Here is a 15,130-nt window from a genome sequence, read left to right as displayed (position 1 = left end):
CTAAAATTTGGGGTACGGGTGTAACTGGGCATGGGTAAGAACACAGGCAGGGTGGCATCGGCTTCCAGTTTCAGTCAGGTCCCCTTTTGGGGATGCATTGTAGAATGACATAATGCAGTTCATCGTTCAAGAAGGAAACTGAATGCCCCTGATACACTCAATTTGAAGGAAGTTTTGTTACTGGAACTCAATCTCATAACGTAGTTTTGTTTTCTCATAACTAAAAGTGCAATGCTCGCCTTCAATATCCATTGTTTGTTCACATGCCATTGTTACGTCACAATGCTATAGCTATCCAGCAGTCCCATTAGACTGCGTTATCTGAGCAAGCTGTAGTTGATTTGTTTACCTTAAACATCAAACTACATCCAGAGCAAAAAGATAGGAGTTCCGAAAGAATATTGTTTAGTGTGTAGGTAGGTTGGAACGTGCTGAGTATATTCTATAATATCTCAGGAGGACCTGCCTCTACTCGCTCGCATTGGATAACATCAAACTACGTCCAGAGCAAAGACATAGAGGTCCACTTTAGTAATGGTCAGTGCGTAGATTAGAAACATGCTGAGGATATTTAAAATATCCCAGGAGGACCCACCTCCACTTGCAAGCGAATTACTCTGCAACGGCTCATCGGACCTTCACCAAAATTAAGCTGACCTCAGACGGTATGCACGGAGCATTTCATTTATTACCGGCGACATCAAAATCGACAAGATATTTTTGAGTAGGATATCTGGGTATTTAGAAATACGCCTACCTTTGGTTTTCCAAGTACACTCGCTGAATACCTGCCACATTCGATACACCTGTTTCCTGCAATGGCAGCAATGTCTTCGAAGTGATAACATCCAATGAGACTGTTGAAATGGCTTCGAAATGACTCACTGAAGAGACGCATGACTGCGTTTGCACTGAATCCAACCTACATGTTTCCTGCACTGAGTGCTACACTGAGATTGTGAAAACATCGAAAACTGAGAGCAAACAGTGCGCTAAATCATGCATGCCTGCATGTCAAGCTACTGCATGTATCCTATGGGTGAGTAAGAAACTGCATGTGACTTTCAAGTTTCTGTTGCCCAGATATGTATCTCTAAATGGAAAAGTCACTGCAAATTTCTCATAATGGGACACTCGGTTAAGTTTTCATTTGTCTTCAACGGGATATTAACTAATTAGCACATTCCAGTTTATTCGAACAGATGCCCACACCAGTCATTTGAACTGAATCCACACAGGGAGTGTGTCAATTTCTACAAAAAAAATTGCACATGACATGTCTACACGTGCTCAAACCGAGTCTTCCATCATAACACTACAGTACTCTGCCCGTACGAAGGACGGGTAATGTATCTAGTATTACTTAAATTCTAACTATGATAATTAATTAAGATGCAGCTTGCTATAGGTAGAGTTTTTGGGTATTCAGGTGCCTTGGGGTGAGGCAATGCACATTGTTCTGCAGTCAATGAAAGAGTTAATGATGAGCACCGCTGTCTTTCTCAACACGCGCTTAGCACGTGCGTCAATAATCACGTACTTCTAAAATATTCTTATACTTTCTAACTGAATTGTGTCCTTTTTAGAACTGTGTCTATGTAGGCAATGCATACCGTCATCAATAATAGTTTTAACCAATACAAAATCATGAACATATGATATTATACAATATATACTGTATAATATACTGTATAGTATATTGTATAATATAAAGTACATGCCAATTATAACGTATTTGTGTGCAACTACTGCTCGAAGCATTTTTCAAAGAATTTCTGCCATGAAAATCCACTTTATCGTTGTCCATGGGTGTCTCCGCTTAGATAACCGAATTTTATTATGCCCCAAGAGTCTAGATGCTGGAATTGTGTTAATTAACTTAATTAATTGGCCCGGACGAAGAACAGGCTACATGACTTGTATTATTATAGAACTTGGTCTTTCGGTTTGTGTCCTGTCATTTTTGTGGCTCTCTATTGTTTGCGTTTGAAGATGAATAATCTAACAGTTGCCTTAATACCCTTTATGTACCAACTGGCGTTTGCTGCATACTACTAATTTCAGAATCTTTAGCTTCCAGACACCTTAATTCCAGAAGAGTATCATGTTGTGAAAGATCCAGGTGTTCTTGGACTAGAGATTCGTGATGAGTGAGTTTACATGTATTTGCAATGTTTGGACTAATGCATGTAATTGTTCTGTTGATATTAACAGCAAATATACGACTACATTAGAAGACAAAGACAAGCTACTTCGGGTATTTCCATCCAGGTGATCAATTCATTCTGCAAGATATTTAATTTAAGTGTTTGGAACCTTGAACGTTATGGATTTTGCCCAATTTAACTCAAACAGAGTTGCATGATGTCATAAGGGGTTATCTATAATTGTCGACAGTTACTCAAGCGTTCAAAGCATTTTTCTGCAATCCCCTTCCCTAAGTGTACATAAAATGTTGGTCATGTGAATTGCAATAATTGAAAGATAGGAAGCTCTTCTGAAGATTGATATGCACATTTTTGTCGTTCTGGCCAGCAGTTCCATTGTCATTGCACTTTCTGCACAGCTTCGTCATGAGACAAAGATGGGCTGACAAAGGCAAAAGCATTTGCAAACTGTTGGTGCCTGTTCACCGGCGTTTTATGAACAGCACAAGGTCTCTTAGACAGGTCTGTTAGTACGTATCGCAGAGTACCAACACGTGTGCCGTCCCACACCATGTACACTTCAAACAAGTGTGATATGTGTCATACACTTGCGACGGATGTTACAAACATGGTACAACATGCATACGTGTAAATGCAATTTCCTGACCTCAGTATCACTTCCTATCTACTTCTGGTCCACAAGAGATCATCGACAATTTATACTTCGCCTCAATAGCATACAACTACTCCTACTCCTTACCCCCTAACATATGCTTTGTATGCTTGAGTAAATGTCGACAGTTATGACTCTTAATTAGAATTATGTTTATTGCAATTTTTTGCATATGCACTGGCCTTGTTTTTGATTGTATTTTAATGTTGTTAGTCGGCCAGGAGGAAGAAAGGAAGTAATTGCATTGAGAGTCAGACATGAATTGTTGATCTAGCTGGTGACTACATTATATTTAGTCTCTTGTCTTTATGTAATATTTAAGAATGCGATGGAAGATATGTTGGAGAAGGCTGGAGTAGACAATGCTGCTACCGATTCGAAGTGTCCAACTCAAATGCACCGTCTATGTGAACTAGTGAAACAAGAACAAACTGTTTACAATTTGGTGTTTCATGAGCTAATTAGACAGGTATATTTAATGTAACATTTTTTGGTCTGTTTGTTGACGCTTGTCTATGAATTGCTTATGGTCTTTCTGTACTTATAACTATTTTGTTTTGCACCTGCACACAGTGTGTGTTTACTGGTGGACAAACCTTTTATGAATTTGCTATAGTTTTGAAGAAACAGCAAAGTTGCAATCTGTCTGGGTTGTTGTTGTCTAGCTTGAAATTATGCAGATTAGTTGTACCGGTATGATTTTCAAATTGAGTTATATATAATATAGCAAACTGCAGAGTGACACGCATTGAAGGTGAGAAAGTGTTGTTGTAGTTGCTCTATTTGAGATTGCATGATTTTGAGAACAAGATGATAATCAACAAATACAAATTGAACAATAACGTATGTAGTGGTGAAATTTTACTAGCATATTCCTTCAGAAAGCCACGACTATTTTTGTAGACGCACTGTTCCAGGTATAGCCAGCTAGTGCATACAGCATGCTGCTACAGCTCAAAATGCAATTTCTTTGGTTGGGCAATTTATTGATCTCCTAGCTAGCATGACAGATATAGTCACAGTTGTACTTTGTTGGAAGATATCCTGTGTCAGCCATACGACTTTACAAATTCCTTTGTGCATGGCGATGGTTTCTAACATTAAAGTATAACAATACAGTTGCAACACCACATTGAACTTCTATTAACTGAAACCCTTTTAAGACCTTTTCTGACAGTTTGAACTGTTAATTGTTAGAGTTTCATCACACGTATTCTACTGGTGCAAGTTTAGGTTTTACAAGGCTGTGTTCCAATAGCTAGTTTGCATTATATCAACTTTTCAAACAAAGCAACAACAATTGATTATTGTATGCAAGTTTAAAGTAAATAAAGGAATTCAAGAATATTTTGTTGAGCTTACTAATAAATGTATATTTCATATCCAGTTTTAATTAAATCAGGTTGTGGCCAGCCCACAAGAGGAATATACGTTTGGTGACTCTGATTGTTTAATACTGGCAAACACTTTTAGGAGGCACTAATTATCTGACTTAGGGATGAGCGGATTGATGGTAGTATGGTATATGTTACTGATATCAGAAAACTAAAAGTGAAGTAAAAATGTTAATTTATATAGGCAGACATAACTTCTTTTATGAAAGTTAATTGCTCTAGAGCGTAAGTATACTATTAGGTTAATTTCCTTGGTGTGCTTACAGTACACTTAATGTAACTCACAAAATTGTGAGTTACATTTTAAGATGCAGACAGAGATAGCTGGGATTAATGAAACCTCTTGTTATGTCTACCTTGTGGCAGTGGTGGAATCAAAATAAATGTTGTATGTTTAGCAAGAAAGCTAGACATTAAGTTTGATCTGGTTTCCAGCAATGCACGCTAGGTGACTGGAAGTATCTTTTGATCAATCTCAAAGTGTACATGCATGTCTCTGCTTGTGGCTTACATATACATGTATGTACAAACAGCAGATTGAATGGAAGAACTGCTTTTTCAAAAAGGTTGTGATTACCTGACTTCAAGAAGCCAGCATTCATGAATGAACAAATGGATGCATGCTGCAACTGTAAAATGATTGCATAAAGGAATACTTAGGTGTAGTTAATTAACTAAGTAGGGAAACTGCAGACAAATTAAACAGTATAGGCTCATTAAAACTTGAGCTGCAGAAGATGCAGCTTTGCAAATGGTGTGCATTCTTCAAAGGAGCACGCTCATGCTAGCTAGTGCATGTGCATTTCTTTGTTTTTGAATTAGGTGTAAAAATTCAAACACTTAGGGACCACAAAGCCTTGGGCGCTTTTCATTTGCACTGAAGGCAAAGCTGACTAGTCTTTCTATAGCATGAATTGGAAGGGTCAGGATGTTGCAGTACAATGTTGCAATAGACTGTGTCTCGTAGATATGCCCATAGATATAGGTATTGAAATTTTTTCTTAAGTCTTCGGAAATTCAATTCAGCTACACTGCAGTTTTGGTAAAATTTGACAAAAAATTACTTTAGCTATACATGCATGTTCTCTGCGATGTCCAAACGGGCATCCATGCCCAGCTGTGAAAGAAATACTCATAGCGTGATTTGAAGCTGCAGAATTTACACAGGTACAGTGAGCAGTCACGTCAATGTAAACCAGAAAGTGGTTTGCTTTCTGCGTTGTGGAGGTGTACGAATCAGTTTGTGTCAAGCAAAAGACCACATGTTTGTGAAGTCATTGGTCTATTTTGGTGTAGTAAGTTCCCAACTTCTGAAGTCAGGGTACAACCATGAATCGGGTTATTTACTTTATGCACGTGATCCAGAAAGCACACTCTCATTCCCGTACGTAGCACTTACTCAGTCACGGCTTGCTCTGAGTAAGCAAGTGCACTCAGTTCACAGTGAGCATCGAAATTTTATTTATGTACTTACAAGACAGTGGATGTGTACACAAGTTACATTTACAAAGCAGTAGAATGTGCGGATGACACAGTACTATACATTAGTCACAAATGGCTAGTATTATGTATCTGTTTTGACTGTCCAGGTGTGTGTGTATTTAGTTTTGATCTATCATCTGTGTTTGCCTGTTACTTGCTTGTTTTTTCTGTCTAATAAGGTTTGTTTGGTACAGATTTCAGTCCAGTGCACTGAGCGGGGTCATTTGCTTGCATTGCTGAGGCAAAAGTATGTTGGGCTGCTTGACCGTATTCCTAAAGAAGTGAAGGGGTTAAATCGAGCAAAATATGCTATTTTTATGTAGTGTAATACCACAGTTTGTGTGTGTAGCTTGCACGATGAAGTCTTGGCTCAGCGAAGTCTTGATCGTCGCCTCATGTCTGAGTTAAATCGATTTCAATCTGCTATTTCTAATCTAACGGAGTGGGTGTTCTTGACATGATATGCTATTATCAGTTTCTTTCTTTGCTGTAGATTGTGGTGTTGTACATCATTATTCTGTTATTGCAGTGAATTGAATGATGTGAGGCAACATGACACCGAAGTTACGAAACAAGCAAGTGAAGCAAAGTACAATGTGAGTTGAGTTTGCAGACTTGATTATACTATTACAGCAACTTTACATAGAAACTTCAAGATTCTTCAGCAAGCTGTCTTGCTGTATTTTGCAATTGAAGATGCATGCTCCAATTGCCTGTGTCTAAGGCTTATAGACCCAATGGTTTTATATCCTGTTTCTCATAGAGGAAATTCGTAGGGCTATATATGCAAGAGCTGTCTTGTATAGCGCAAATTCATTTGTACTTTAAGACTTTAGTTTGTCTCAAATCAGAGAATCAGAGACACTCTTAGTTGCTTCAAATCATAGAATCAAGACATCTTGGTTTTGTACAGTCAATTTTGCACGGTACTCGATCTGCTTTGTGTCTTAGATGATTGATGGTATGTTGCTGTTATTAATTGATATTACAATACAGTGCCACTGATGCATGAAACTAACTTGTGACTCCAGTATTTATTACTATATAGATAGAACAAGCAGTAATTTATCTATGTAATATTGTGGGCAATTATTGGCTGAAAGCTGCATGGGCTTGGTTATCTGTCTGTGAAGCGGTAACTCTCAAGCTGTGTATACTGCTTGAGTGAATTGGTCAAAACTTAAATGAATTGAAGAAAGTTGAACTTTTTGGAATACATTAACTGTAAGAGAGGATTAGCTTGATCGATAGCTACCCAAATGTGGATGGTGGACAAATAAAAGTTGAAGCACTCATTTTGTTGCCGCATTAGTACATGAGAACCATCAGGCTGAAATATGAAAAGTTTGTGTTGTACACAGCAGTGAAAATTGAGATTTTTAGTATTTGCATCATTTTGTGTCAACTGCATAATACATGTAGTGTTTATTTTCCTCAATATAAATCAATATTTTTCTTGTTTTTGTTCACTTTTAAGCGAGTGACATTCTAATGTAGCGTAATTTATTGCTTCTGCATGGTTCATATTGTTATGTTATTTGTAATATGTCAGCTTGAAACAGCATTGTTGGAGTCTGAGAAGAATGCAAGTCTTGTTGCTGAATATCATGATTTGTACGAAATGCAACGACATCGACTTGAAAATCAACTCAGTCAATTGACAAAGGAGAAAGAGTTGTGGCAAAAAGCTGCTCGCAGTTTGGCAATGAAAGTGGCACATCATCGAAGTTTGAAAACATCACAGAGACTGCAACTGAGTGAAAAGGTGTGGTCTAAGCTTGCAGCTCACTTTGTTGTCATTTTAAGTGATCGTGACTCTCAACAGGTAAATATTTGATTGACATAGCAAGTTAGCCGATGTCACAATTCATTGTAATTGCAACTGTTGTAATTTCAGCTGACAGAGCTACAAAACTATGTACAGATGTCAGTGGACTTGCTGTTGACTGTAACAAAGACTTTGGTGAAACAAGACTCAGACATGAAATTAAAGGTAAAGGACTGCCTCTCCTCTCTTCTTCTCTCTTCTCCTCTCTTCTTCTCTCCTCTCCTCAATCTCCTCTCCTTTCTTTCCTCTCCTCTTCTCTTCTTGCAATTCCTCTCCTCTTCTCTTCTTGCAATTCCTCTCCTCTTCTCTTCTTGCAATTCCTCTCCTCGCCATTCCTTTCCTCTTTTTCTTCTCCTTTTTGCCCTTCCTTTTACTTCTTTTTTGTCATGCAGTCTTTGTCATTAACAAAAAGTTTATTTGTGCTGCTGGCATACATATCCAATTAAAGATTGACATATTGCCCATTTGAAGTAAATTAAAGTATGGACTCTATCAAAATTGAATTTAGAAATTTGGATGGTTGAAGTATTGATGATTCATACTGCTATGAATTAAAAGTATTGGCATGGAAGACTATGCCTATAGAATTAGTTGTTGATGACATTTTGTCTAAATTTTAGAGTGGATTTTGTCATTGAATCATGAAGAAGCACTAAAGTGCTAACCTCTCAGCTGCTGTCTTAGGTTATGGAACAGCTGCTGCACATGTCCTGGCACCTGCACATGTACTGGCACCTGCACATGTACTGGCACCTGCTAGTTAACACGAAGAGCCTGAGGAGGATGCTTGACACATTGGCTGGCACGTGGGATTGTTGACATCTGGCACACTGCAGTAACAATGAGCACATGCTGCATTCCAAGTGGCTGATTGTTGGTTCAGCTGCATTCTAATTGGTCGGTCACTGATTGAGCTACAGAGATATTTCTGTAACCTTAGGGCATGCTTGCCTCAGGTTAATTAATGATGTTGAAACATGTACAAATAGAGCTAGAGGAATAGGCAACATTCAATCAATGTTGTATCTAGTAGTAGTCTAGTAGTGTAGTAGCTATAATCTTGTGATGACATTTTAACAGATGAAGGCACTCTACTGTGTCAATTTAGTTGATGCTTCATCAGCTCTTATTTACCGTATACGATGAAATATTGACAGGGAATTTATTTTGGCCAATTGGCGGATTTTTCAGCGACCATGAATATAAAATCTGCCATTAATTTGGCCACTGGGATGTGTTGACGTTATCACCCACGTGGATCAGGCATCATATGGCAATGTGGTCGTACGTCATGCAGATGAGGCCACAAGATGTTACATAATCCCTGCTTGCTGTCTGTTGTGCCTATGAATGAGGTCGTGAGGCTATGAATGAAGCTGGACTGTCACGTTCATGCGGGTCCTGTTCTTTGCACTGACACAGCAGTTTTTTATCACTAGGCAGTAGTTGGAGACCGGTGAGTTAGGGAAATGTGAGCTATGAACACAGCTGTCTATCACAAATGTTTCCATGACCACTTAGGGTAAGACATATATCAATTATCAAACAATGATGTTCGACCACCAAAATAGAATCAGCCAATATGCTTTGTCCATCAATTTCTTAGCAAACCACCAATATAAATTCCTGCCAATGTTTCATCTTATACGGTATTGCTCCAAAGAGTGAAAGAGTTTCATGACTTTCTTGTTTGAAGCCTGACAATGAGCTGCACTTATGATAGTATACCTGCTATTGTTGCATGACAATTCGTATCTTTCATGTCTACAAAATGTAGAGAGATGGCATGTGCAAGAATTTATAGAATTGACACAAGTGAAATGTCTAAGGCATTGTAAATGTGTATTGAAATTGGAAAATTAGATATAGTGGTGCAAGTACATTTGTAATGCAATGGTTGCTTTGGGCAAAATTCATGAACTGGCAATCAATATTCATGAACTGGCAAAATATACTAGAAATGAACCTCAAATTCCTTAAGTCTTCCTCATGAGCAAACACTGACTTTATGTATTGCTTAATAAAAGTCTTTGCTGATGCTGCTGAACTGTACGAATTCTGGTTCTCATCAACTGGAGGGACGATGGAATACAAGTCAATTTCCAAATTGTTTTAGTAGGTGCTGCTTTACAGCAAAGGACCGATGTGACGTCTTGTACACTTATAGCTTATAGCCAAGTATTAGCTGTATTTGTTGCAGGTGTGAGTCATCTCTGTCACATATGTAGTATCAGCCAAGACTGTTCCTTCCTAGTGCTCAACAAGTTTTGAGAAAGCCAGTTGCGTGGCATCATAGTTCCCATTAGTCAAATCATTGCCTGCTGCTCCATCTGCGATTATCTTCAGTGTCTTCTTATGTACGTAGAGTGTGAAGCAAGTTCTGTAATATTTCACTTCCTTAGCAATAGCATCATTTCTCTGTAGGTCCTGTATGACAGTCTTGTGACCACGAATGCGGGCAGTTTTCAAAAGGCTAAACTCGGCTTCAAGTTTGATACGTTGTGTCGGTTTCTCTTTCAGCCGCCTGTTATGTGCATCTCATTTTGACTCTTGACAAACAATGCAAACACCTAAGTTTGTTGAGGCGATCACGCTCCTACTCAGACAACGAGCAGACGGTTTGAAAGCACTCAACTTGCACTTTTTCTTCAACATTAGAGGGTTTTATCTTCTTTGACTGCTCGGAGTCGTCAGGAGGATTTTTACTGTCTTCAGCCTTGCACTTGCATGTAGATTGAGCATACTAATTGTGCCATTTGAGCTATGACAACGGGAGTGAAGTGACTTAAAAGTTGTAGGCTCCGGATCTGAGTACATGGACTATGGGGTTATTTGTTGCTTGACTGCCGTACTGTTTGATTACAGAAAGAAACGTTGTGCTCAGAGTTGGGGGTAGCTGCTTCTTCAGCCCCTCCCCCGAGCTCTGCCACACTGGATGACACATATTTACCGGACATTATAACAACAGATGCATACACACACAAAGACATTATTATACAAGTATAGAGAAATTTTGGAAAAAAAATGAGAAAGATGTAGGGTTGCCATACGAAAAAGAATAGAAACAAGACCATGTAGGGTGTGCTGTGGAATCTCTCATGAATTCACTCATACAGGCTGAGCAATACATCATCCCTACATTGTCAATGCTTGCAGTTACAGGAAAAAAAGAAGACAGAGAAATGTGTTTCTAGACAGCAAGAAATAGCAAGGAATTACTTATCTTAGCTCCAGTGATTCAAGCAGATTTTAACTCCAGAGAACTTTGCAGTGATTCTTAGGACTACAGTCGGATTCAGACGGATTCTGTTCTGAGCATAAACATGTGCAATAGATGCATTTGTACAGGGAATATTTGGTTTTGGGGACTATTTGGTCTCGGACAATTATCTAGGCATTATTTGGTTCCTGAAACCGTTTAACTGGGGCTTATTTGGTTTTTTGGTCACAAGCGGGGCTATTTGCTTTCAGGGACTATTTGGTTTCACTTTATTTCATGCCTTAAATCAGCACTCTCTAACTGTTACGACGGTAGGAGAAGGATGCGAATGACACGACGATGGCCATGACAATTTTCATGCGTCTCTCAGACGTCTTGATGAGGGGAAATTAAGTGCGACCTTCATTTGTATTTGGCTTCCTACTGATATCGCAATCGTCACGACATTGCCGATTGCAATTTTGTGAGTCTGACGTTTTGTTTTGAGGCAAATGTTGGCTCGTATGGTAGCAGGCATGTTGAAAGTAGGTGGAGTGTGAATATCTTGTGGCGTACAATGTAAACAAACATGATCTTGATAATTGAATGCTACTACAGAGATGTGTCTTGTGCATCTACAGCTGCAGCCAGTACTTGCTCCTAACTGCAGTGCAGAAATTTGGTATAGAAATCAGCTTTGTAGCATAAACAGTTGATACTGATACCCGCTCTTACAGAAGAACTGAACACAAACTCAACCGTACATACCAACGCTACCTTGTTGGTGATAGATGACTGCAATAGGAAGGTATCTAATATGAATGAATGCACATACACGATGCACAAGCTTGAATGTAGATTTATAGCGTCTGCACATAACACGTTAATAGAGTGACAGAGTGACACACAAGCAGGGCATTAGAAGCCCAAATATGTTTGTACTTATATATGAACAATGTCAAGATTGTTCAAACAAACCAACATTTAATCTCCAAACTTGTGATACTTACTTTGGTACATAACATGAATAGTCATGGAAATTTTTGCAGTAGAAAGAATGACCAGATTGACATTAATTAAAGCCAAGGAGATAGATGACGAGCAGCCATTGGAATGACTTAATTCTCTTTTGGCTTGAAATTGTTTGTCTTTATTGCACCATATGTCATCATCGCCCTCTAAGTAGGGTAAGTGGGGTCTGTGCCCTCAACTAGGTGCCCACCAACTTCGCAGGTAAATCCCAGAGAGGTATGTGTTTCCGTGTAATCCATATGGCGCTAGAAACTGGCTTATCGATATTGATTCCGTCTGCTACGGGGATTTCGCCAGCCCTGAACAGCATACCCAGTAGATAGAATCAATGACTACCAGGAAAGCACTGATCCTCATTGCCAACGGTCCCACGCTAGATCATAGAAACTCTCCATTGACGGAAACAACTTTACTTTCACAGACATAGCCAAATAGACAGTGAGAGAACCAACAGACTCGTTTCATTATATTGCTGCCACCCAGGATTGAACCCTGGCCATCATAGTCAGAGAACCAGAACTCTAACTACTGTGACTTATTATGTGGGTCGTTATGCTCTTCCATGATGGGCAAGTGGGGCCTTTACCCTCATCTGGACGCCCACCAACCCGGCAGGTGAGCTCAGCAGGGTACATGTTTCTGTGTAGTCCACATGGCGATCAATGAGTAGATATAGATTGCAGGCGTTACGGTGACCGCAAACTTGGGACGGCACGCCTAGTGCATATCAATGACCACCAGGAAAGTGCTGATAGTCATCGTCAACGGATTGTTTGCCAGGCCACAGAAAGTCTCCAACGACTGGAACAAGGCCTAGTCTCATAGACAAAGCTAGAGAAACATGAGAAACAAAGACAAGTTTCATAATTTACTGTCGTGACTGCGGTTTGAACGTCCAAACCATGAAGTGGTAGCTATTTTTCCTAACTGCTAAGCCACAGCGGTGATACTATTATTATTGTTACATATGTACATAGTATAATATATTGAAAGACATTAGAAGTTTTATTATTATTGTTATTCTTACATTGCACACAGAAGAAGAATAATAGTAATTATATGGTGCACTAGCGACAAACATATTAGATGTTGTAAACATAGAAACATCTGCTGCTGTTGAGTGACACAGATGGGATTATTATGTTTAAAAAGTAACCTAAACTGTACTGGCCATTAGTTTTGGACAGACAGACCAATAATCCAATAATAGATTTCTAAAGACATTATGATGCAAGCAGTTTATTAGACTACCATGTACTTGGTTGCGTAGCATAAATCTACACTGCATTATATAAACACAATATTTTCAGGCATATTATATCTTATATAAGTTTCAAAGAGTAGAAAATCAGCCATTATAATTGTTTCATCTTTGTTTGACTGAATAGTTTTACTTGTGTTTTTATACAGTTATCACAGATGTTGGGTAAAATACATCAGTGGCAACAACAAATTACTTTATGGTTGGCAGGGGGACGCAACAGCGTTACCTCTCTCACTGTTCGACAGTTGTGGCTTGATGTGAAGTCATGGGAAGACACAGTTAGTTGTCAATCAGAGAAGTTTACTGGAGACTCAGTGTTGGATTGGCAGGATAAACTAGCTGATATCAATAGACAGGTAAAATTAAAATGGATAATATGTACGTTTACACTAAATAATGGCTGTTGTGTTTATGCATAAGTTGTATGTATTATACAATTGTTTGTGCTACATAATAGTGTAATGACAGTGTCTTTTATAGTGTTTGAACTTTCATAACTTGTTTGTGTTTATAACATATGATAGTAACGAATAATCAAGCACAAGACTTTTAAAAACTGAATGCACTTATGTGATTACTACATTAGGGCAACAAACTCTTATACACAAGTAGTAGAGTGAGAAGTTCTCAAATACCATTTTTAGAAATACCTTTTTGTATTGCAGATACCTAGAAAAACACCCCTCTCTCTCACTTGGGATTGCATGCAAACAATGATAGTCAAATATATTGTGGTCTCTAGTGGCTTCCCTCGTCGATGACGCGCACTCCCTAGGTGCCCAAGACGGAAGAATATACTAGAGATCATGATGAGTGCCCTATTAGACAAATAGCATTTATAGTATATAGCCACTGAATCAAGTGGTGTGCTTTATAGAGGAAAATTGCACCCTATTAGACAAATAGCTCCTACAGTATATAGCCACAGAATTGTGTGCCTCAGCTGTTGAGGAAAACAATAGGAAAGTTGCACCCTATTAGACAAATAATTCCTACAGTATATAGCCACAGAATCGTGTGGGGAGCTCTATAGAGGAAATTTGCATTCTATTAGACAAATAACTCCTACAGTATATAGCCACAGAATCAGGTGGTGTGCTCTATAGAGGAAAGTGGTGCTGTATTAGACAAATAGCTCCTACTGTATATAGCCACAGAATTGTGCCTCAGCTGTAGAGGAAAATTGTGCTCTGTTAGAGAAATATAATCTACAGTATATAACTGCAGAATTGTTTGTAGCATGAATCACCGATTCAATGCGAACGGGGTCTAACCCCCAATTTTGTTGTTTTGGAGGTTAGAATCCAAATACTCTCGCCTGCGAAAAGCAGAGCTTGTCGAGTTTATCTCCAAAGCCTGAGGCACAGAGATGCAATGAATACAACGTGCCACTCAAACTGGGCGCTATCCTGCTCTGCATGGTGTCGTGGAGAACCCGGAGCAGTATTGTGCCGAGCTACAAAAAATTTGCAAGCCAGAAGGTTGTGAAAGAGCTTCAAAATCCTCTGTATCGTTTAGCCACTTTCAAGAGATTTTGAAGGAATATGTTTTGTGAACCCCTTGCTACACGCATCGTGAAGGAAGGAGCCGCCATACTTGAGAAGCAGGACACCGAACAGGAAAGGACAATCAAAGGACATAGGATGCTGACATTCACATTCTGTTGTGAGGTAGGAGCGACAGGATGATGGAAGAGTTGGCAGACCGTGTACAAATGTCATTCTACTTTAGGTATCTCTACACCTAAAAGATCAGAAATATTGAGACCGGGGAAATGAGGAATTTTTGCTCATAAGCACCAGGCAGCCCAAGAAGGGTTGGGATGACAAAATCTTGCGCTTGCATAACCAAGCAAGAAGAAATCCGCCTCTCCCGGGACAACATAGACCACCCAGCACCAAGTGGGCTCTCGTATGATTTATTGAAGTCTAGCTGACTGCCATCGTGGGCAGAGATGCTCTGGTAGGCACTGGACCCCTACCCAACTGGCTACGTTGTAAGAGGGGACTCATTGCTCTGGACACATTCAACGACAACCTATGTCTATTCAGTTTATTGCCATACACCAACGCACACGAGCAGATTGTGCCACCCACAAAGCCAGAGAGCTA

At 39.2% G+C, this 15,130-nt stretch overlaps 1 protein-coding gene across 1 annotated transcript; it reads left to right on the top strand.

Annotated features, from left to right (window-relative positions):
• The first annotated feature begins 2,132 nt into the window (after positions 1–2,132).
• On the top strand, positions 2,133–8,252 carry LOC134191249 (axonemal dynein light chain domain-containing protein 1-like). The gene is made up of 10 exons (XM_062659848.1): positions 2,133–2,150; positions 2,215–2,271; positions 3,034–3,070; positions 3,143–3,289; positions 5,891–5,985; positions 6,046–6,138; positions 6,226–6,292; positions 7,249–7,521; positions 7,594–7,689; positions 8,145–8,252. The coding sequence occupies exons 4-10, from the start codon at positions 3,149–3,151 to the stop codon at positions 8,160–8,162; spliced, it is 783 nt and encodes a 260-aa protein (XP_062515832.1). The 5' UTR covers positions 2,133–2,150; positions 2,215–2,271; positions 3,034–3,070; positions 3,143–3,148; the 3' UTR covers positions 8,163–8,252.
• The last annotated feature ends 6,878 nt before the right edge of the window (positions 8,253–15,130 follow it).

The sequence above is a fragment of the Corticium candelabrum genome, chromosome 15, assembly GCF_963422355.1.
Source record: "Corticium candelabrum chromosome 15, ooCorCand1.1, whole genome shotgun sequence".
NCBI lineage: Eukaryota > Metazoa > Porifera > Homoscleromorpha > Homosclerophorida > Plakinidae > Corticium > Corticium candelabrum.
The sequence above is the reverse complement of the archived record's forward strand: the minus strand, read 5'-3'. Positions and strand labels throughout refer to the sequence as shown.

Bases quoted from the DNA above. Each gene is read 5' to 3' on its own strand.
- LOC134191249 (XM_062659848.1), top strand. From the start codon at position 3,149: ATGGAAGATATGTTGGAGAAGGCTGGAGTAGACAATGCTGCTACCGAT. The intron at 3,290-5,890 runs GTATATTTAATG...TGTTTGGTACAG, and splicing joins TTCATGAGCTAATTAGACAG to ATTTCAGTCCAGTGCACTGA. The intron at 6,139-6,225 runs GTGGGTGTTCTT...CTGTTATTGCAG, and splicing joins GCTATTTCTAATCTAACGGA to TGAATTGAATGATGTGAGGC.